Genomic DNA, 24,612 nt, shown 5'->3' with positions numbered 1-24,612 from the left:
GCCCTCTCCTCAGTCGGGGCGGGGCGACGTCACCGGTTCGCGCGAGACGACCATTAATCTCGGGCCCCCGCGCCCCCCTCCCGCCCTGTGGGCGTGGCCCTCCCCCGAGGCCGGGGTGGGCGTGGCCCAGAGCGCGGTAGGCGTGGCCCGGACCCGCCGCGCCTCCGGCTCGCGGTCGGTGCCTCGGCGCGAGGCGGGCGCGGGGCGCGCGCGCGGGGCCCGCTCGGCGGTTCCCATGGTGATCGCGCGCGCCCGGCCGGTCCCGGCGCACTCCCCCCGCTCGGCGCGCGCCCTTCCCGCCCGCGCGGGGCCATGTCCCGCGGGCGCTGCCCGCACCTGCTCTGGGACGTGCGCAAGCGGACCCTGGGGCTGGAGGAGCCCGGATTGCTGCGCAGGCACTACCTCGGTAAGGACGGGCGCTGCGGGGGGGGCGGGTGGTACGGACGAGCTCCGGCCGTCCTCGGCGCCCCGCCAAGCAAGGAGGGGGCCCGGAGCCCCTTCCAGGCGCCGCCGCTCCCCCGCTCGGCCGCGCCGTCCCGCGGCTCCGAAGTTTCTTGTGCCCCGTGTGGGGAGGCGACACCTCCTCCAAATTCACTCTCGGCCCCCCGCGCCCTCAGGGGTGGTCCGAGACACCCCGGCCCCATCCCTCCGCGCTGCCGGGGTGGCCCCGGCCGGCCAGGACCCCCCCGATCCCTCGGTGCGCGGCTCCGCTCGCCCGCCGCTCTTGTTTCCCAGAAGGAACTGTTGCACGCCGAGATCCAGCCGGGAAGTTGGGCGGCGGCTCAAAATAGCTCAGGTGTCGGCGTTCCGTGCCCGGCGCCGGGCAGGGTCCGGATTTACCGGCGCTGAGCTGCCGGAGGCTGGGAACAAAGCACGTAAACGCCTCGGGGATCATGGCGCGGCCGCTGTCCCGGCGCCCTCGAAGTGTTCCCGGGGCTCTGGGGAAGCCGAGCCGCTGGACCGCGCTCGGCGCGGGCCGATCCGCCCGCCCTTTGTGTCCCCAAGTGCTCCGCGGCCGCCGCGGGGTCCCCGCAGGCGCCCCAGCCCCGAGCTGCCCTCGCCTCCATGCCCTCTCCAGGTATTTTCACTTTCCAAGTTAAAGCCAGCTCCACTTTTAGTTCCCGAGGCCGCGGGGAGGTTTCCGTGGCGTGAAGGAGCTATCGATATTCTTTGTCGTGGCGCAGGTTCAGTAAAAAACGCTATCAAAAATATTTTTAAACACCGGTGTTTGTTCACCTGTTTTCGGAGGTGTGGAGAGCCATCGTAGCGGCACTGTGGATTTGGGAGGGTGTCTCTCCGGGGCAGATGGCTCGGTGGGTCGGGAACGCGTTCTTTTGTGCTCGTGTAGCAAAAACAATTCCTGCCTTGGAGTGGAAACCTCGAGTACACGAGATGGAGCTTGATTTACAGCGTTGTAAAACGAGTGCCGATCTGTGCCTCCCAAGCTTTCCCGGCTGTGCTCGGTGGTAATGGTCTGTCGTTTGGTTTTTTTCCTGGGTGGAATTTAAGGTGGGATATCACGTTACCGAGCCTAACTCAGGAGTTTTCTGTCTGAAGTCCCTGAGCGCTCAGTAATCCACAAAAGGTTAATCGAGGAAATCAAGGTTATTGCTGGTAGGTTTCTGCCGATTACAGAGAGGAGTGTGTGTGTGTGTGCAGTGCACAAGTCCCTTGGAAAGAAATTTTGAGTCCTAAAATAAAAGAAAAGGTTGAGAACTAACGATCTAGCTGCTTTTGATTTTGGTTACGTCTCAAGCTGTGCTTGGCCAAGCCTCAGCTGAGGATTGTTCTAACTTTTAGAGATCAATCCTTCCGACTGGATTTTTTTTTTCCTTTTTGTCTGCTGCAGTTGAAGCAGAAAAGCTCCATGGTAAAATTAGGACTGTAGTGTGCAGATTCTGAAGAAGCACCTTTTTTTGAAGAAGACCTTTGTTGGCTTTTTTCTTTTGCTTTTACGTGGTTGTGTCTCTGGAAGTTGAAGTACTAAGATTTGAACAGTAGAAATCATCTTCCCAGACTTACCAAGATGTCTTTTCTGGATACTGCTCCAATAAAATGCACATAACTTTAGTTACAAACAAAACTCTGGTGCCTTGGTATAGGTCTCATATTTACTGTTCCTTCTTTCACCTAAACAAGTTCAGTTGCTTGAAAGGCTTGAAAAAATAGGACCTGTGAGGGAGAGCCTTCCCACTGAATTGATGTTGAGATCTGCATTAGTGGTGGCAAGACATGCTCAGTCCTTACTGACTCCTGCTTTTCACCAGGGGGTTGGTACAGGGTGTACTTGTCTTGTGGAACCACTGCACTTTTACCCCAAATGGCATTTATGGCCTTAATAAACCCACTGATTTGACTGCTGCTCAGGTGAGGTTGTTCAAGAGCAGATTTCCCAGAGAAGAGGCCTGTTGTTGTGCCTTTTTGTGTGCAGGGCAGTGTACGTGTGGGTCTTTTCTCTTTCAGACTTCAGCAGCTCTGTGTAGGAGCTTTGTTCTCTGGCCCACTGGTCAAGACTGCAGTGGTCAGGTGGGTGCCACTGCTTGTTGGTCACTGCTGGTCTGATCTGCGTGGGAAGTGAGGCTTCTTCCTATTTATAATTTCTTTTTTTAGTAGTGTTTCAACAGTCTGGCAGACAGAACAAATAGAGGACAGGAATTTTATTGTAACTTAGGAGTAGTGGGAGACTTGAGGCATTGTCCATGTATATTTTTTGGTTTTTTGTTTGGGCAAATTTTTTTTTGCAAATTTGTCTAAACAGTTATGGATTCAGGTACAAAATGAAGTAGTTTATATATCTTTGCTTGCTGTTCTTTGCTGCACTTTTTCAGCCACTAAATCAAAGGAAAAGCAAGTCCATGTCTAACAATGCAGTTGGGAGGAAGATGTGTCTGTGTGCATGGCACTTGCTTAATGAGCCCTTCACTGGGATGGTTGTGTTGTGCTACAGTGTAAAATATCAGAAATATTGACAGTGACCGTGTTTTGAAGTAAGACATCTGAGAACTAATTGCTGTTTCCTATTTACTCAGTGTTTTAGTTTCATGTGAACTGGCAATCAAGTGGCACTCTATAAATAGCCTCTCTCAGCTTCTGAAAACAGCTGCTCCAGGAAGGATCTGTGTAATGTACCTTTCCATGCAGATAGCTCACCCCTGGAATTTACAACCTTGCAAAAACTCTGTCTGATTTTGCAAGATCTCTAAATAATTGCTCTGAAGCCCAGTCAGTTCTGGACAGAGTTCCAGAGAAACAGCTCATGAAGATGGGGCCCGAGGTGCATCCCTGGGACGTGTCCTTCAGATGTTATCCTTTGGTGAGAGCTCCTGCTGTGATGAGAGAGGGAAGATGTGGGTCTCAGCAATGTATCTGCTAGCTACCTTTCTTCAGCATTTGTAGGCTAATTAGTCTCAATTTCAGACAGTTCTTGTATTTGAAATCTCTAGAGGAAGGCAGGCCTGGGGGAGGCTATCAGTAACTCGCTTTTCTTTAATTCAGTTTAGGCATCCTCTTAGCCTGGTGCTGGTGGGAGGAGCCCTGCTGCTGGATGACGGATGGAAACTGAGTTTCAGACTGCTTTCAGCAGCACATCACATTGCTTTTACCCTGAAAAACATTGGTGCAAACTGTAGTATCCAAGTTAAATTCTGCCTTGAAGCTGGCAAGTGTAATTACTCAGGATACTTTCACAAAACTCTCAAAATCTTGCAATTTTGTATCATTGTTGCAATGTTTCAGCTTCGAGTGAACAAACCTGTTTTGGTGGCAGGTAAAGTGTTCTGTGCCAGCACAATAAAGGCCTCTGTGTGGATTAAATATAGCATATAACAATTTGGCTAGAGAAATGGCAGCATGGGTTTCTTGCAAGAAAGAGGGATCCATAACTTCTCTGAGCTATTTATTGTGATGGGTTTATTTGCTTTACTGTGAAGGGTCCTGCTGCCAAGAATGGCTCTGTTTAGACAGCAGAAAGAACGAAGACATTTCCTTTTTTGTTTTTATGTGTTTGTTGTGGGGTTTTTGTTTTGTTGGTTTATTTTTGCTGTCTGACATAGCAGGTTATCCAGAGAAAGTCTCTCAGTTTAGAAGGAGAGGAACTGATGCTGTATTTTATCTCAGAGTGGTTGTTGGAAGCGGTGGTGCTTCATACAAAGGAAGCAAATATCAAAATAATCAGCTCTCCCCAATCTCTGATATCTTCATGCAGATACTATTTTCTGAAATCTTGATTCCTTCTTTTTCTTTTAAGCTTAGTAAAAATCTTAGAGATAGCATTGTGGTGTTTTCCCCTGAGCTTTCACTCCCCCTTCTTTAAAGATTGTTGCATATCTGAAAGTTTTTATCATCCTGGTTTTTAAGATTTGGGAAAAGTTTGAAGTCTGTAAAAAACTCACTGTAAAGAAACCAGTAGTTAGGTTAATTGTGATCAAATTTTGTAAAGCTTCAGCAGTTCTTACTAAAAAGAGATCTGTGAATATTTGTATGTAGGGAGAACTCCCTGAACTACTTAGGTTTCAATAGTTCCCCCTCTTTATAGGGATGAACCACAGTAATGAACCCAGAGCTAATTACAGTTTTGAAGTTAGTTGATTCCCCTGCTCAAAAGTAGGGTTGAAAACCAGGCAAGAATAGCTATTATAACTGATTTGTTTGGATATTGACTGCCTTCCATTCATGTCAGTTTATAAAACTAATAGTGGCTGGTTGAATGAACATAGAATTGGGTGTTGCTGTTGAACATTTGGTATTTCCTAAAATACATTGCCCAGAGTATGAGAGTGCAATTAAAATACTTCCTTAAATACTGTAAACTTTCATTCTCTCTTTTGCTTTTCTTGGTGAAACAAACCAACCAAACCCAGCAGATGGGAAACTTGAATGCTTGGGGGAACAACCGAAAAGAAAGGCATTATTTTCCCCAGTTTTTGCTCCAGCTATATTTTAACATGTGGTATGTTGGTCTTTGAAAATAATGCAGAGTAAGAAGGGTCAGACAGCTTTAACATGATTAGCTTTGTAGCTGGTGCTCTTGCCAACTTGGGCAGAGTATTAATCAGCCTTTCTTCTTAAATTCTTTGCATTATACTTCTGATGTTTAGTTTGTTGGGTTTTTGTTTGTTTGTTGTTTTTTGTTTGTTTGTTTGTTTTCTGGTACACTGTTGTATTTCATGTCCTAACCTCTGGCATTAATTTTCTTTTCCACCATGAGTTAAAAACACTCATCTGTCACAGCTAAACTCCAGATCTGGTAGAGGTGTTTTATGTTATTTTTTCTTCAAGTCAACAGATTAACTGCTGCTTGAAAAAGAAGCATTGTAATTGTACCTGATGGTCTGATTATGAGAGCACAGTTCTGTAGTGGTATATTCTATTACACATCAAATACTTTGTGAAACTTGACTAACTGAAGTGTTTAGAAAGATGCAAGTGAACTCCTCAGATTTTTTTTTTTGTTAGAAATGTTTTCTGAATAATGCAGTGAAATTCACTGTGTAATGAATGAGTTGGAGGAAAACACATCTGTGGAACAATTTTTACATGCTCAGTCTAATATTGGAAGGAGGCAGGAAGCATTAGGAAGGCAGGAAATTTGGTGTAGTCATTGGATCTTCATTGATTGTGTAGGAAAGCTTAAGAAGCCTAAGCGCATTGAAGAAAAGGGATGTAACTTTCTAATTGGAAAATCCACGAGAGAGGACAGTGATCAGGTCGCTGCCTTAAACTGGATAGCTTTGGAGTTTTTTCCCCTTGTTAATAAAATCAAGGCTTAGTGACTACAATCCTTAAAAAATTACAGATGTGCTATTGAAAGAACAATGTGGCATTGAGACCTGTTTATAACAAATTGAAATTGGAGGAGTTTAATAAAGAGATAGTATCAGGGAATTCATTTCAGACACAATCTCATTTAAATTGGTACCAAGGAGCAGAAAGGCACTATATGCATGTCTAAAACAGCTTGTAGGAAAAGATATGAGGGGTGATCCTACCATACAGGATTAATGATTTTTTTTTTCCTACTTCAAAGTAAATCAGCTCAGATAATAAAGACACCCATTTTAAAGCCTTTAATGTTGGTAAAGGATAATAAAAGCACAGTGTAACAGAATCATCTGGACAAAACCACAAATAAAAAAATGCTGGCTGGTAATAATTTAGTACATATCAGAAAACTAGAAAGAGATGTGAGCTGGGAGGAAGGATTAAGGTTAGATGAGAATTTCTGTGGCCTGAGTGCTGAATGCTTAGCTTTAATTTCAGTTTAATCAGCCTTCTGTTATCTTTGGGCTTATTTCAAGCATAGACTAACTGAGCTATGGGAGTGGAGGACAGGAGCCACTTGGACCTGCAAGGGGTACAGCCATGTAACATTAATCTAGGTAAATTTGACAGCTTGTTTTGCTGTTATCTTAGAAATCTCTGCGTGTGGTTGATATCATTGATCTTTTTTTTTCAGTTACAACTGTTGTGTTCTCAATGCAAAAGTGTTGTTATCTTATTGCAAGAGTCCCATACCTTCTCGGTAATTTCTCATAGGTAGTTCTTCTCAACACTGCTCCTTCTTCTTCACTGCCCAGACAGCAACTGACTCTAGGTCCCAGTTCTCCCTGTCTTATAGGACTGTTCTTCCTTTTTGGTTACAGCTGAGAGTCAAGCCTGTTTCTGATCTTGGATAATTGGCCTGGATGCAACTCTTTGGGAGTAAAGCTGCTTTTTACACATTCCTTATAGTCTATTCCCACCACATACAACTTCCTGTGTTTTGTGGTTTAATTGTTGTGGTTTGTTACTGCTCCTTTCTCCACAGTGTTGTCCCATTTTACTTCCATTCAGTGATAACATGTTGATGATCATTTTTGTATATTTTCTTTTTTAAAAAAAGGGAAAATTACATGCAGGGTCTGGGATTACTTGGTGCCTTCTGTCACTCTGTCCTGAAATAAGAGAATTATTTCCAATGGCTGTTTTTAGGATGCTGGGGATTCATAGTAGCACAGCTTCTGGTTTTTTATGTACAAATACCAGTTTGTGGTAGACCCGAATGGATCACATTATTATGTTCTTTGGTGGGATTACTTTGCAGAAACCTGCTTTTTGGGTTTTGTTTTTTTTCTTTTTCAAAAATTTTTATACTACTGCCTAGATCAGAACTTATCAATGAACATGCTTACTGAGTTTTGATGTTTTAATTTTCTAAACCACCAACTGTTTTGCTGCTGTTGCATTTTGACATATGAATTAAATTAAATAAAATTTAATTCATTTGACATATGAATTAAAATGGAAGGCGGATTTCTGGCATTATATTTGGCCAGAAAGAAATGATGAAAAATTGGTATAACTGTTTCAGACTGTTGATTTTCTGTCCTTCAGAAATTCAGGAGGCCTTTCCAGTTGTGTGCAGATTTGTCATAATTTCTTCAAATGGACAGAACTATGCAGATGTACTTTTTGATTGTAAAGGATTAACCCTATGTGTAATATCTGTGATTAACAGAACATTCATCATGTGTGTTAATAGCTGCCAGGTAGTAGGAGTGTGTGTAAGTGGGTTGTGGTCCCAAGGCTTTGCATGTATTATTATATTTGAAATATACTCAGTCTTAGGATGCAAATGTATTTGCTTTTATCCTTTGGAGCCTCAGTGTTCTTCTGCAGAGAGCTGGAGACTGCAGACATTTGTGTGCACTTCTAGTATATTTTCATTTTTGATTGCAATATTTCATTGCATTTACATTGTGTGCTTTTAAAGACTGTCTTTGTACATGAAATGTGTTTGCATTGTAAATCACCACCTGCCTTGATGCTGAGTGTTTCAGACAGCTTCGTAGTTAAGTTGTACCTTGATCTTCTAATAATGAGCTTTGGATACATGAAAGCTGTCTCTCGCTGCAAAAACAAGTCGTGTACAGCATGTACTGGATTTGTATTTCAGGATGAGGCAGTGATGTGAGAGATCCTTTAGATCTCTCTCCTTTATTTATTTATTTATTTTTTTTCCTCCCCGTAGCTTTCTTCCAGTTGGATTGCTTCCATTAACTGCATTAGGGCAGACCATTAAACCTGCCTGTGTTCAGTCACTTCCAAGATGTTGCACTGCAGCTCTGTGAGTTCTTGTGACTTTGCATGTGATTCCTGATCTTCTATCCTTGAGTGTCCCCAGAATAGTCTAGTGGGCTATAGCTGATCATGTATCAAGAACCTGTTGACACTTAAGATCAGTCCTGTCCTGGCACTAAGGAAAAGGATCAGTTCAGACACAAACTAGGCCAGCCTTTGAACAAAGACAGATTTTTCACTGTTTGAGTGCAAGTCTTGGCTTTTTCATGCCTTTGGAGCTTAGTGAGCTGCTGATTCAGATGTGTCCCAAGTGCTCTAGTGTGTGTTGAATCATTAAATATTGAATCCAAGTATCGTGAGATGGAATCTGAGTCACATCAGTGAATTTTAATAACCCTTTTCTCCTCATCTTGTTCTTCAAGGATCTGCAGGCTTTCCTCTGGGAAGATTGAGTGTGTCATTAATGCTGACTGCTCTCTAACAGATATCATGGGCAAGATGAGAATCTGTCCCCTCTCTTCCCTGTGAGCTTCATGTGTTCTGAACCATCAGCTTTTGTTCAAGCCTTTTTGAACTACTGAAACTTCACCAAAATAAAGAACTGTTAAAATTAAACTGTTAAACGCAACCCACCTCTGTATTTAGGTTGCATTGCTTTGTTACAATTATTGTAGTGTGTTCCTGTTATTTACTTTTCTAGGAAAAGAGGAAAAAATCTGGTTCCTTTTTAATTTGGTTGTATTTTGAAAACACTGTTATGTCCTGAGAAGTTTCTTCAGTAAAAAAAGAGTCTATGGCGTTAAACAGGTTGTTTTTTGTTACCTAGGATGAATACATGTGGTTTAATGCGACAAGCAATGTAATTTTTAAAGGTAAGGGTTTTTTTTCCCCATTTCATTTAAAATTCCCAGTTATAATTTACCCGATGTCAGTGCACTGTGAACTGTCATCTACCATCAAGACTCAGCTTTCTACTTGAGCTCAACTTCTGATGTAAACTGTCTTTAATCCTGGGCAGTTTACTGGTGTTTGCATTTGTAATCGTATGGAGTTATGACCCATATGTGTTATGCTGTCTATATATCTATTTCCCGAGTTCCCCCAAACAAACCCAGCAGTGTACAATTCATATACTACCCAGGATTAAATGGTATGTTAAATTAGGCAGGTGTGCAGAATGTTAAATGCCTTAATTCAGTTCCAAGCTATCCAAGTTCTCAATTTGACTTGTGGGAAGGCAGGCCCTGGGGTGTTTTTTGCTAGAAGACATGGCTATAGATATGCTGGTAATCTTCTGCATAATCACTTCTTAATCTGTTTAAAGATGAGTATTGAGTTAGCTTAAATAACTTTAAATAGTAGGCTTTGATTTTTTTGGCTGGAGCCTTTGTCTGGAATTCCTGGGGTTAGTCCTGCTGGCAGAGTGGGAGAAGCAGCAGCCCCTGGCAGGCACTGGGAGGTCATGGCAGGACTGGTGACAGTGGGGCACACACCTCCTCAGCAGGAAGGAGGACATTCCTCTAGGAATGCTCTCTTCAAAGCAGATTCCACTTTCTCTTCCCTTCTCCTGGCGATTCTGCATGCTCCAGTGTTCATTTTGCCTGAGTGCTTGGAGGTGAGAGACCCTGGTTCTGCTACGAGCAGTTTTAACTTCTGCACTGGGGTGGAGCAACACTGCATTTCAGCTTCCTAGATATCATCTTTTCCTGCTGGGGGATGGAGCTCCTAATGAACTTTGGGTGTCACAGTGGTCAGTAGCACCTGATAACATAAAGCAGAGTTCCTGATGCATATTTCCTCAAGTGGTGTAAGCATTGGCTGGGTTATTACATTGATGTCATTTTTATAAGAAAGTATTCAACATTGCTGCCCACATAGGTTCAGATGAAGACTCTTAAAAGCCAAAGGAAAGCATTTCCAAAGACATATTGAAACCTACAGTAATACTGTTTACTCCAACTTGCAACAATCTGCATAATATTTCTTTTTGCCTTCAGTTAAGAGAAGCCTCCTTAGACTTTTCTTTGGAGAAGAAAGCAGGGCACAAGTGTATTTTTCTATCTGGTAACTATTGTTTTTGTGTTGGTATCTGTTTTAGAATTTCGAGGTGTTTCTTTGGGAGTCCTGTTTTAGTGCTGGTGGAGAAAACAGCAAAAGCTTTTCCATGTAGTTAATCCTACATCCAGTTGATCACTTAAGCCATGCCAGATAATTTTCTGTTGAGAGGAGTAAGATGGTATGTGTTATCTTTTACATAGATAGAGCTTCTCTTAGTTTTGTCATGTGAATTTTGTCCTCTGCTCTATAGAAATTAGAAATATTTTATGGCGTAATATAAAAAATTCAAGTGCCTTTTGTCTCAGTGAGTAGTTTGTATTTGATCATCGAACTACTTTAAAGGATTGAATAAATATCAAAATTGCTGAAAACTGGCATATTTTTCCTCCTGTCACAAAACCTCGCTTGCAGTCTGTGGCAAGAACAATACAGAAGGCTTAAATATGGGCAGTATAAGAGGAAGTGTAAGGATATCTGTCAGAATGTGGTGTACTTGTGAATGAAATCCACTTAGTAGCAGTCAGTACAGCACAGATAAAGTGCCTTCTCTGAGAAAAGTACTCGTACTTTATCCCTCTTTTTTTGTCACTGAGAACACCTTAAACACTTTGTATTAATGCAGATTAATTTTATGAAATCTTTCAAGCATAAACGATGGTAAACATCAAACAGAAATCAAAAACATTGGTTTAAAGCCCAAATGCTTGTAACCTTACCAGTTATGGAGCCCAGTGGAGGCTTATATTTGGGAGTGGATACTTTCAGTATCCAAAAGATGTTTCAAAGTTAATTACAGCCATTGGTACTAACCAAACACTTCTTACCTATGCTCTTTCCTACAGTAACCTTTTTTTGCAGGTTCTGTAAAAGCAAACCTAAACAGAACTATTTTCCAAAATGCTTATTTATTACCCTAAAATATATAATATTGCTGAACTACTTTTTTGTTTTTTTTCCAAAACTCAAAACTGCAGCAGATCTCTTTTTTTTTTTTTTTCTTTTTTTTTTTGGTTTTGTTTGGTTTGGGTTTTTTGTTTTGTTTTTCTTTGTTTGTTTTTGTTGTGAATTTTTTGTGGGTTTTTTGAGATCAGATTTTGTATCAATATACTCGCCATGAAATATTATAGGTTTACTGATTTATAATTTAGGGCATAGTGTCCTGTCTTCTGTAGTTTCTGTTTTGGTGTCATAATATCTGAAAGTTTTGTGTTTCTTAATACCTAAAGCTCATTACTTAAGCCTGTCTTAGGATTTGAGTACAGGCTTGATTAGCACCAAGTTGTTTGATCCTGGCTGGTTAGTAGCAAAACTCTGACATATTAAAATGTCAAAGAAGTCTCTTTGTAGACAATAAAAATATTTTGTGTTTTCTTTGTAGTGTTCATTCTTTCAGGCTTTGTGATGTATCATTAAGAACAAAGAATAATTTAAGTTATCTGCTTTGAACTTAAACCATAATGAAATAGTTGATCATAGTCTCTTGAAAGGTAGTCTTTTAAACATTGACAGAACCAAGAGTTATATTTTTTTTTGCATTTTTGCAGTAGTGCAGAAAAGTGAAGAAATATAACACAGAGCCTTGTTCAAAGGACTGGAGATCACACCCATGGATTTGGTTTCTGGCAGTACTGCTGGTTCACTCTTTCCTTTGATAAATTGCTTGAGCCTATGTCACAATGACTATAAAATAAGGCCAGTGTTGGCTTACATAGCTAACAAGTGATTTTTAAGATTAATTACAATCTTCAAGAATTTTAACTTATCTTGATGGAAGTTAATTCAGTGCTTATTATGTGTAGTCCTGTTTACGGTATAGTATAGTAGAATAGCAGAATTCTGTTGGAAAAATTGTGTTTAGATATGGATCAGAAAAGTTTGACGTAGTTAATCCAGCAAAATAAGCTATATGCAAATGGAGTTACTTCAGGAATGCCTAAACTGTACCCTGGAAAACCAAGAGAAGTTTTGAAATGCACTCAGAGTGCAGGATAACATGTGCTCTGCATCGGGAACAGATGCTGGCTCCATTTCAGCTTTAAACTAGGGCATTCCAAATGTCACAGCAAGCCAGCGCTGAGGGACTTGGCCTTGTAAAGAGCCAGCTTGATATAAATGAGTGTTCATTTGATAAATGGGGTCTATTACTGAATAAGGGTTGTCTTTTACATCTTATACTATGTTGGTGCTGCTTTGGATCAAAGTTTAGTTAAATTTCTGTGGAGCACAAATGTGCTTTAAAGCTAAACCTTCATCATGAAATGATCTGTACTTCTTCAAGGGGAAACTTTGGAGCCTAGTTTTAAATATATGAAGGTTTTGCATGCTCAAAGCATCTAACTTGTCTGCTGTCATCAGTTCTGAAGCAGCTTTGACTAAGTTACTTACAAAAGAAAGGTATGTGTCTCTCTGCCAAATCAGGCACATAGGAAGCACCTGATCAGCAGTCCTTAAACTGGGGATTGTGACCTAAATGGTGTCGTAAGGACTGTGAGTGGGGAGTACAAGGGATGCTGTTTTATTTTGGTATTGCTCCCTGAAGTGAGATTAGAGCACTGCCCAGACACCCAGGCTGGGTAGTTCTCCAGGTGGGAGTTGCAAGGCAGTGCTTGGTTTGACCTTGTGCACAGTGGATGTTTTGAAGAAATAAAGTTACAAAGAAACAGCTGCAACTTCTCTTTCACCTGCTTTCTTGTATTTAAATTTGTATCATGAACGACTCAAGGTGGGGCTTCTTTCATACACAGAATGGTCCCTAAGTCTCCAGCTTAGTATAAACGAAAAAAATTATTGATCACTGCACTGTGAGTTTCACTGTACCTTTAGACTTCAGTAGTGCTTAATGTTTGGTGAGAATAGGTGGATGGCTAAAAACTGAGAATATTATTGATCATTGTACTGAGAATAGCACTGAACTGTGAGGCTTCACTTGGTGCATAACTAGTGAAAATGGATGGGTGGAGCATTAGTTGGACAACTTTCCAAATTTCAGCTATGTAAACACAGGGAGGTCATCAGAGCCATTTGAAATTTAACAGGGCTTATTGTTTTGTTTTGCTTTATCGTGTCCTTCTTGGTAAATTCATCTCAGCAGTTTTGAACAAACCCCATGTGTCCAGTGAGATAATCTTGGTGATGACAGCTTGATCACTTGATCCATGTCCTAGGCCTTATTTGAATATTATAGGAAACAATATATTGAAGCACCTTCACAGAATTAAAGGATTGCCTTTCTAGGGATGCTACTTAGTTAAGGGGAAAAAGAAATAATTTTTGGCTTGAGAGCCTGGTCTCAGTATTGGGGTGGGAAAAATCTAAACATGACAGAGGTCTTGATGCTGATATTGTCAGAGAAAAGTACTTTTGGAGTTTTGTGAAAAGGTTGGGTTTCATCCATCATCGTAGCTGAAAGGGGAACCAGGAGGGCTGCCTTTGTAGGAAGGTGGAGGGAACAGGCAGCCTTTGGATTAGGTGAATGGGAATTAAGGATTGTGAAGATTCTTGTCACTTGGGAGAGCAGAGCCCTTGACATGGAGAATCTGGCTGTTAGGAAGTCCAGCAATAAGAGCTGAGATGCTGAAGAGTAAATACAAAACAAACCAAGAGGTATTGCTTCTTAATTTTTTTTCGACATCATAAAAGTGGATCAGTGACAAAAAATTCAAGTGACAAATTCTAATACTTACTGCTGAACATTTTTTATCAAACCAAGTGAACCTGTGGGAGTCGTTGCTGAAGTACAAGGAACACAGATTCACTGATTTTGCTCAGCTTTTAACAACAGAAAAAGCAGAGGCAGTATTTTCTTCAGATCAGTTTATTAATGTAGTTCAGGTTTTTATTTTAGAGTAAAAGCACCACTTAGGATCTGGTGGTTCTAGTTTTGAATGATCAGAGAAGCTACAAACAATCAATTCAGTTTGATTGTTTGCAGTCTTACTGCATTTAGTACTTAATCAAATAAGAGGGGGTTTGGAGGCAAAACATTTTAACTGCTTTCTCCCTTGCCCCCTTTTTCCTTTAGGTAATATAGAAACTATTTGGGTTGTAATTTTGTTTGCATTTAATTCCTTTCTCAAATATATAGATAAAAATGATCAAAGGATAAATAACTAAACACATATATAATAAATCATATATGCAATCCTAACAATTTTAAAAAATGTTGTAAATGGCCAAGTGTTGAGTATATGAGACACATTATGCCTGCATCTCAGGTTTACTGAAACTCATGTGGATACTGTGTTCTAATTAAGACCAAAAAATCCTAATCTAACAGCAACAAATGATTCATATCTTATTTTGTCAACAGATTTCTGTGAGAAAATAAAAATTGAAACTGAAAATGTGATTAGAACACAGTTATTGTTTCTTACTTGCTGGTTTAAGTGATTTGGATTAAAACCAGAGCATACAGGAAGGAGTAAAATCTGTTTCTCTGTTTGTTTTTAAAAATTAGTTTGAATCATATTTCTAAGAAATATTAATAATTAAAAATTAAAATAACTAATAAATAATTGAAAATTAAGAAGAATTATTTGCCTGCTCTGACATACAAAATAATTTATGAAACTTATCAAATAGTCACTATATTGTACAGGGGATTCTCAGCAAGCACCTGCGTGTTGCTCTGCAGACATCACCTCGTTCCACATGTATTTTATGCATGTGGTGCAATGCTCAGCAATTATCCACTGCTATCAGATTTTTTCTATTCATCAATGCAAGTGTGATGGGTCTGGCAAACTCTGTATTTTTGTGTTGGTTTGTGGAGTATACAATCCTAATGAAGTCATCCTATTGGAGGTAGTGCATTACTGCTCTGTATTTTGCAATGCGGGAGCACCCCAGAAGCAAATCGTAAGGTTTCTGTTATACAAAGTGATACCCAAGCATGCAGCAGGTGATAATTCCCACCTCAGCATTCACATTTATTTACAAGCAATTGAAGAAATCAAATTAACCTGAAAGCAGGAATCTTTATTGAAAACAGAGAAATCATTTGATTTGAAAAAATAATAGGATTTCACAGAAAGGTACAATAAACCAACCATTGAGAATCTACTGTCAAAAGTGTGTTCCTGGAGGGGGTAAAAATGGGCAAGGAGAAGTGGTAAAGAAAACCTAGTGAAGTAGGTAGATGTGTGCATTCCTAATCAAAGAATGCATACATTCTTGCTAGTAGAGCATGGTGCATAAGATGTCATTATTTTAAATTTTCTCTAATTATGGTTTTTCCTGGTTAACAGAAATTGTACCACCCGAGATGTCACAAGTTCAGTGTTTATAAAATGGGGCATGAGGGAAGTCTGGCTTTTAGCTTTTTAAAGCTGGCTCTGGCGTGCTTTAAGTGCAAGCACTTTATAACCATTTCACCCACTAAGTACCTCCTCTTGAAACAGAAAAAATATTTTGCTGAAGTATGATCTTCATCTAATGTGGTACTTAAGCAGTGTTATGAGAAATTTTGAATTTTGGAGGTGGCTTCTACTTCCAGCAAAACTGAGGTATCTAGCCCAGACCTTTTGATGGAAGGAAGGCTGTATTAACATTGGGGTGCAAGCGCTGGTGCTGCTGGAAGGGTGTCCTGGCCTTGGAGGAGGGAGTGAGGCAGAGATTCTCAGTGCCTGCTTCCAGACAGGTGGTTGTGAGGGACCAGGTGTGGATATCAGGTGTTCTTTTGCAGGGCTGGAGAGTGTATGGGAGAAATAAAAAACATTCAGAGGAAGCAAGTGGAGAGAGGAGAAACTACTTTTCCAAGTATGTGCTACACTGCCAGAGACAACACTGACATGGCTCTGCCTTGAGCTGAGCCAAAGGAAGTTCAGAAATATAGGATTTTTCAGATGTGGATTCTGTTGCTGTTCTTTTCCTGATTCTAGGTTTTTAAGGTTCATTTTGAGTGAATTTCACAGTTACGTATTTGGAAACAGTGCAGCCTGGCACAGGCCTACAGTCTGATGCTCTTACCTGGAATTTTGTTCTGAGAGATGTACTAACACAGAATTTTAAAAGGGGTAATGATCCTTGAGCTCAAGAGTTTTTGGGATTGAAGTTAAAAATATTAGGTTTATCAGTATTTTTCTTTTCTGGGAGTGCTTTCTGGGGAATATTAGGCTCAGTATAACCTGAGAGAGTTGGAGCCATGTGTTTAAAAATCTAGTTCAGGAAAAGACCACATTTTTGTCAATATACTTTGGTTTTCCCTCTTCATGTGTTTAGTACAGTAGTGTTTTTGAGTGCAGTGGTAAAATCAGTTTGTACATAGGGTATAAGGACATAAAAGTTCTTGGGGCTTTGTCTTCACATGCGTTTATAGATTTCACCTTTATCCTTCATCTCCTCTTTGTACATAATTTTAATGAAATGGAATTTTACTGGTCTGAAATGTTAATTTTCCAAATGCAAGGGTTGTACTGCTTGAATTATATTATTGTAGCTCCCTCTCAGCAAAGTGAAGTAAATAACCACAGGATTAGTTTCTGTTTTCTTGCTGTTAGTTTTAGAGGGAGCATCAGCCTGTGAACCTGTGAAATGTTCATTTTGCCATTTCTACCCTCTTATTAAAGGGAGTGGAAGAACCAGAAAATGCCATGCTTGTCTTAGGACTTGTAAAATGAGAACCATATGAATTGTTTCAAGATTTAATTTTCGATTCTGGTTCTTTGCCGTTTAGGTTTTTACCTGTGAATGGTCATTAGCAGGCTCTTAACTACTTCAGTTTTTAAAAGTTATTTAATTGGTATTTTTCTTCACAGGGAGAAGAGAATTTATCCAAAGATTAAAACTTGAAGCAACCTTGAATGTGCATGATGGATGTGTAAGTCACTTGTTGCTTTTTTGTTTGTTAAAAATTGTTGAATTGTGATTTTGTTGCCATGGCAATAGTCCCTCAACTTAAAAAGTCAAATATCTTATGTATTAAAGGTGAGCAGGACCACTCTGATTGTTGAGATCTACATCTGAATTTCTTGCTATTTGTTTCTTCTGGAATATCTGACACTTCTACCTTTGAAGCAAAACAAAATCCCATTCCTGTATCTTAGTGTTGTGTCTATTGCTGATTGAATTAATCTCTCCTGTCATTTAAGCACATTTCTGCCTTTTCAGTTAGGACTCATTTTAAACCTTGAAATGAAGGTGGGTTTTTTTTTTTGTTATACTGTGTTGAATTAAAAAGTTATTAGTGTTTTGAGTGATTTGTTTTCCAATTTCAAAAAGCAAATCATCAAGTGCTACATAGTGACTTATAGGCAATGAAAACAAAAATAAGCCTTCCTGAAAGGCTTATTTAAATATTAATATTAATTTTTGAAAGGGGTCCAAATATTTTAAAACACATCCTTTTAAATAAAGCTTTTACCTAAAATTGTTTCAGGACAAAGAGGCTGCCATGTTACCTTTGAGGATTAGAGTGGAAATTTATGGTTGTTGAAGTATTTGTTGAACAAGGTATCTGAAAAATGAAAGTATTCTATAAAAAATGAAAATGTAAGTGAGGCTTTTGTACTTTAATGTGTATTTCTAAAACTGTACAAACATAATGATTATTTTAGCTTGAGTTGCTTGGACTTTTAATTCATTGAGGAGCAATATAATTGTTAACTAACACAGTAGTAGTTTTAAGGAACAAGTGTTGTTAACATCAGGCCTCCTTGAGATCAGAAGTATGATTTTGATGTGCCTGTGTTTTTGGGAGCCTGGAAAGTCTGGGAAAGGCCAGGATTAGAATTGCTGTGTATAAATTGTGAGGCCTACTTTTCCTGTGCTGACTACATTATAAGTTTAATGTTCTGGTACAGATGGTGTTGGTGTAATGAAACAAATACATACATTTCTCTTTTTTCTTCAATAAATGTTGCAAGAATGATGATGTAAGGTCTCTTCCAACCCAAACAATTCTATGAGTCTATGTGTATTTATTAATTTTTACATACAAGATTGTAACAGTGATACTTTGCTTCCAAATTTCTTCTCTAAGTAATTTTTCATCTCCTCAAATACTTAAGATTAAATTTTTCAAATTTCTTTTCCTGAAGTTGATTAGGGTTTTTTATTTATTTTTCTTTATTTCCTTGAAAAAAAAAAGGTAATTTTTTCCTATTAAAATAGAATATAGGAAAATAATATTTCTTCACTTCTTCTTAAAAATTAAGTGACCAATCTCTATTCAATTATCTGCCTCTGTGTCACATAATAGAAATTGCAGATTTGGTGTTGGCTGTTGCTTGACGTTGATATTGTTAATCCACCTGATGGATATTTATTTGAAAACTAACTTTGATGTGATTGTGTTAGCTTTGAAAGTATGCTTTAACATATGGCCTAATTGTTTCAGTGGGTGGAAAATGTTTAAATTGTAAACTTACAGTATCATTTGCAGGTGTTTAAAATACCACAGTATTAAAACACTATAGTTTGAAAAAAAGGTCTTTAGAAGTTAAATTTGCTGAGAACTCTCCATCTTTAAGGAATAGGCTATTGGGAGTTCTTACCCCATTTACTGTGCAGTCTTTTGCAAGGAATAATCTTTTAAGGCTAACAACCAATCAGAATAATTTCTTACTATTTGTTTTTAAAAAATCTGTGATGTAGAAATCAATGAAATTTACAATGCTTGTACTGATTAAATTCCTTATTACCATCAATGGTAATTTGGTGCTCCCCCCCTCCCCCAACTGCTGACTTAGTATGCATTTCAAATGTGGGCAATAAATGCCATATTGTCCTATTAAAAGGTGGTTTTGGGTGGTTCAGTTTTTTTAATGAAGGTTGGATGGCAGGGGTTTGGGGTTTTCTTTGGTTGCTGTTTGGTTGATTGGTGTTTTTAAGAAGTTTTTCATCGTTCTGTTGAATAAGTTGTGGCTTATATTTTCTATATAAAGCATGCTGTGTAATTGGACACGGTGGACAACTTACTTAAGGCAAGAAAATTTTTTACTAATTGAGGATAAAAGTAAAGTCCAAGTTCCTACCTGGTACACAGAGGAGAGATCCTGTGGGAGATACAGCTGTGTGTATAATCATACCCAGGCAGGATATCTGTGAAGAAGGGAATATTCCATGAATTATTTGACATATCCATGCTCTTGTAACAATAATATTACCAAAACACCTTTTGTTTAAAATCTGAGTATTTTCACCTCAGAGCTCAGGGGCAATTCTCTTTGAAACAGTCCCATTTTCCCCTTGGTTTGAAGACACAGTTTCTAGCAGTAGTGTGTGAAGTAATTGAATTGGTTCTACAGAATTACTGATGTCTGCCAGTAGCCTTATCATCCTTCCAGGGCAGGATTTGCCTCTTTCAACAAGGTTCACATGGTCAAATTCAGTAAGATCATTTGTATGCCAGAAATTGCCATTTTCTGTGTTAGCTGTAAAGGGAGCTTAAGAAGATGAGGAAATGTACAGAGGTAGGTGAGCTGTTCTGTATGAAGTGATTAAATCCAAAGGAGAAATGTTGAAAGAGAAGCAATCTGGACCAGCAGCAGTGAAGTGTGAGGAAAGTAGAGGATAAAGAAACTCTAAACCATATTGAATTGCAGTAAAAATAACAGATTATTTTCTTCCTGGTTTGGTCCTGTGAAAGCTGAGGAAGGCTGAAATGCAGGATGTAGATGACGCATTTGACATGAGTAAATACTACATTTTGAAATAAAGAATATTTATTTATTACCTGAAGGAGTAACTTCTCATTTCTATGTACAGGCATTCAGATCAATAACAAACCAGCATCCTTCATGGCATTCATCTCCTTCAGGATGGCACTTGGGAACAAGTCCTTTTCTGATGTACTCCTCAAAGCCAGGCTTAAACCAGTACAGGGAGTTTGTGTTTTGTTGGAAACAATTTTCACCTTGTACTCCACAGATGAAAAGCACTGCCTTTTTTACCCCCTTCTTTTCTTGGGGGATATTCCTGATATTCTGGATATCTACAGCCATTTAAATTTCTTTTCTTCTATTTTTGTATTCTGTTAATCGCTTCTGTTCACAAAAGAGTTGATTCTGAGGTCGCTTTGCATGGAAGTGAGGACTTGGCTTTTTTGTTTTTTTTAAGGATTGGCTGCACTGCCTCCTGCACTGTCTTTGAGGAAAGCACAGAGATAGTAAATTTATATCTGACTAATTGACTAATGAATCGAAAGTGCCTGCTGACTCCTTGCAAGGTTAGATGAGTGACAAATAAAATTAGATACAATTAGTAATGTGGAGTACTTAATAGAAAAAAGCTAATTTCACACCCTTTGGCTTTTCTTAGCTTTTTAGTAATTGTCTGTCATTTGTGTTTGATGTATCCTTTCTTCAGTCTCCAACACCCTTTCCTGAGGTTTCCAAACGCTCAGAATAGTAACATTATACTAGTTACATTATACTTTGAGTTGGGTGTTAAGTGGCAGGTAGTACAATATGTAACTTTTTCAAAATAAAATGCAATTTTCTAACCTGTTCTTACTTTACATTATATTTTAGTAGTTTACTACCATGGAATGAGAAGAGTACTTTTTTAAATTCTGTTTTTTTAGTGATCCATATACAAATTTTGGTTATTCGGTGCTGGTCAGTAGGTTGTACTGAACACTATGTTGACTGGAAAGTCTCTGAAAAAACCCAAACCAAGATGATTTCACTGAAAAACTTTGATACTTTTTGAGTTATTTGTTGCCAGCAATGCTGAGAAGGTGATTGGGTGGAGAATAAAAAAGCCTGTTTAGTTACAGAGCTCTAGTAATTTGGTTATGTCATTCAGGATTATTTTGAACCAACTTTGGTCTGGGCAGGGTATATTGAAATTGCTCAACTGAGGCAATCGTTGCAATGAAATTGGAATTTTGGAGGCGACTGATTGATGTCTTGTGTAGCCTTGTGATGCTGCAATTTAGATAATCTCATCTCCCCTTTGCATCTTCAATGTTTATCTGCTTTGCTGTCGTTCAGATTTTGGGTTTGTACATATATATCCACATCAACCCCCTCAATTTGTTTAATTTTTTTGTGCTAACTATTCTTTCTCATATCATGACTTTAAATTTTTCGGTAGCTTCCTTGTTTTTCAGTGTTTCATTCTTGTTTCTATTCCTGTATTCTTACATTAGCATTTTGGTTTCTTTAGGGCAGTGATAATAATACTTTTCTGCCTGAGAGGAAATGTAGATGAAAATAAACATTGTTGGCTTGTGTGTTTGCCCTCACTGTAGTGCTGTCCAATGTTTGACAACATTTTAGAGTACAGCCATTGTCAGGACAGGTTATTTCAATGATAGATGGTCCTGGGGGCTAGTTGAAATTGTGGTTCTTGGTGATTGACAGTCAGAGTTATAAAATCATAAGAGTAGCCATGCAAGGTCATACCAAAGCTCAGTGGAGCCTGATAACTTGGCCCTGAAAGTGGCCAGCACATATTTTTGAAGGAAGTTGAGACAGGGCAAGCAGACAGTATTTGATGGGTGTTCTGGAGAACACACCATGCTTTAATGGGTAGATAGAGGTGGAAGCTGCACCTTTGTTTCTGATCATTTTTCATTTCCCTTTGATGAATGTGTATATGTCATTGGATGGTTTCATTTAAGGCCTTCCATTTCTTGTATTGTGAAGATCCACAAAAAATTATTTTTTACTTTTTCCATGTCATTCATGTTCTCATAAGCTTCTATCATTTCCCTTCCCTACGGCAGTACAAATTATTTGCTTCTTGCAATAAAAAGTGTTAGATATCTGTGAGCACCCCAGTAATTCTTTGTCATAATTTTTCTTTCCAACTGGGCAGTAATAGAAATGGAGAATACAGGAGCGGGATACGAACCAAACTGCGTAGCGTGGGACATGTGGGATTGCCATGCATGGGTGTATATCCTGCTCTTCTGTGCATTTCCTAATAAATCCTAACAATATCTGACTGCTGCTGAGCACTGAGCTAGCCCTGGCATAGGCATGTTTGTTTAACACCAAGATCTCTCCTCAAGTTCCTCCACCTGAGAATATCAAGGTGCTGTTGTCCCTGTGATCCACCTGAAACTGCTAACTCTGATTTTGCAACTAACCCCCACTCAACTTGCCATTAAAACAGCAACTAGAATGAGTGTATTTATTTTAAACAAAAATTACTTTTATTGGGGGGGCTCAGAGTGAAACATTTGAATTTTAAAAAAAAGACATAAGAAAATAATTCAGAACAAAGTGGGTTTTTTACCAATTCTGTAATCCAGTTTGGTACAGCACACTAAGGCAGCTGTTCTGCCAACAGAATCTAGCCAGCAGAAAATGGTGATGGCTGCAGTTTGACACTTGAAGGTATTTTAGAGGCTTACTGGAAATAACAATGGTCTTGCATGCAGTCTTTGGTGCTTGTGCATGAGCTGCTGCTTGGAGGATGCCTTTTGAGCTTCCTGGATTTTGAGTGCTTTCACAGCTTTGTTTCACTGACACATTATTAAGCACAGTCTTGTGAAAAGGAAAATTGATAAGGAAATGTATTGTAAAGCTCTCCCAGTACAATTCTGTACCTCACTGTAGGATTCTTCTTTCCCAGTGTACTCACACTTTTCAAAAGGGATCTGGAATGGATTCTGCAGTGCTTTTCTCTGAGAAGGTGTGGTCACTGAAAAGTGTGCAAAGCAATGGATGGTCAGAATTTGGATATGGTGAAGATACAGTAATGAGAGCACTGTGATGCCCTCCAGTTCAAATTCAGAGAACTCTCTGTGGAGTAGATTTGGTACATTAAAGCACCCGAGTGTGTAAAATTGTGGCTACTGTGGGAAGCTTAATTTACCCGATGAACTCTTGAGGAGCAGAGGGAGTAATTGAGATGCCATAGGTGAAGCAGGTGATTCCCTTATCAATTTGTTTTAAAAACACAATTTTTTTTATGCTAGCTGCTTAGAAATTACATAATTTCAGTTGAATTTGTTAACTCCTACTTCTGTAGTGTTGGATGAGTATTGATGTTTTAATATAGTGAAAATTGAATTAATATGTGTCTAAACAATTTTTTTTTTAAATTCATGCAGGTGAATACAATTTGCTGGAATGATACAGGAGAATATATCTTATCTGGTTCAGATGACACCAACCTGGTAATTACTAATCCCTACAGCAGAAAGGTATGTTTGTTTTTGGCTGCTTGTTAATTTTCAAACAGGATGCAAGTTATTATTTTTCAAGCTATTAAAAGATATTTTTCAATATATCAGCTTTCAGATATTAATTATTATGTGAAAAAGATAATATCATGCACTTCTTAGTGTATATAAATGGGAATAAAATCTCACAGTGCTTTAAAACCTGAGAGTTCTAATCCTTTGTGACATTGGTATTATCCCATTTTACGGTACATGGCCGGGCACAAAGGGAACATGGTCTCACCACAGATTAGTGTCAGGACCAGCAATAGGATTCAGTAATTCTCATGAAATCTTATAGTCAGATAAACTGTTTTCCTCTCACTTTTAAAATACTGTATTTTTTTCCTCTGTGTAATGTACTGTATATAATGTCTTTCTGTGTAATGTTGTTGGGGTGCCAATCTTGATTAAAATAGTTCACTCCAATGTAAAATTACATTGCCTTGTGTGTGCCTGCAAGTAGATGGAGAATAATTTGTACTGAAATAAGGGTTGCAATGCAGCTGAAAGACTCCCAGTAGTGCCAGCTGGCATCCATCAGGTAGTGGCACTGTCCCACACCTTTCTCTTGAAAGAACTGCTGATAGTTTGGTAGAACAGATGCTCTGAGCTGTGTCCTCTCAGAAGGTGACAACTAAACCCTGAGGATATGCTCAAAAATTAAATGTATGGGAGAAACAGAAGGTGTGGTGGAAGAGAGTTTGAGCAGAAAATAGTAGTTTGCTGTCCTGAAGGGCTGTGGTGGTTTGGAGTGTTGCCTGTGCCTATAGGTAAGGCCCTTTTGCTCACTTCTCCAAATAAGCCAGAGCTTACAAACTTTCTCTCTTCCTTTCAGTTTTGGTGTCAGCCTGACAAAGTTCAGATCAGTACCACTAGGTAGGGTTTCTCTTGGACTGGGAGTTCTGCTGGAAAAGCAGTATCTAAGACAGCTGTGAAGTGGATGATGGATATATTCCAAAGTGAGTGTTGGTGGAGTGACTTGCAGAGTAAGAATTTTTCATGCAAATAAAGGATGTTCAATGTTATCTATTGAGCAGAGTTTATTTTAATATCCTACTATGGGATAGTTGCTCATTATATAATTTTTACATTAAAATATTGCAATATTTTAAAAGGTGCTGCAATTTAAAGCTTTATGCTTTCATGGGACAGTTTTCTCCCCCTGTTGTGTACTACTTCTCTACTTAAACCTAATGAGGAATATGATAAATGTTTTCTTTTTTGATTTTTCACAGTTAGCTGAGTTATTTATTTTTTTGTAACAGCAGAGGAAAAGATGATTTTTGAATTATTTTTTTTCTCCAATACATGCAAATGCAATTATAAAACAGCAGGTTACCAGCAAGAAGACTCAATCAGTGTTATTCCTGAAATGT

At 39.1% G+C, this 24,612-nt stretch overlaps 1 protein-coding gene across 7 annotated transcripts in view; it reads left to right on the top strand.

Moving 5' to 3' along the window:
- The first annotated feature begins 174 nt into the window (after window positions 1–174).
- The window catches only part of DCAF6 (DDB1 and CUL4 associated factor 6), a 74,523-nt gene continuing 50,085 nt past the window's right edge, over window positions 175–24,612 (top strand). For all 7 annotated transcript variants that reach the window (XM_038146815.1, XM_038146824.1, XM_038146807.1 and 4 more), the window contains exons 1-3: window positions 175–406; window positions 16,872–16,933; window positions 23,123–23,215. In XM_038146815.1, the coding sequence (XP_038002743.1) occupies window positions 313–406; window positions 16,872–16,933; window positions 23,123–23,215 (249 nt within the window). In that variant the 5' untranslated portion in view covers window positions 175–312. The remainder of the gene's footprint in view (window positions 407–16,871; window positions 16,934–23,122; window positions 23,216–24,612) is intronic.

Source organism: Motacilla alba, chromosome 1, assembly GCF_015832195.1.
Source record: "Motacilla alba alba isolate MOTALB_02 chromosome 1, Motacilla_alba_V1.0_pri, whole genome shotgun sequence".
Taxonomy (NCBI): domain Eukaryota; kingdom Metazoa; phylum Chordata; class Aves; order Passeriformes; family Motacillidae; genus Motacilla; species Motacilla alba.
The sequence above is the reverse complement of the archived record's forward strand: the minus strand, read 5'-3'. Positions and strand labels throughout refer to the sequence as shown.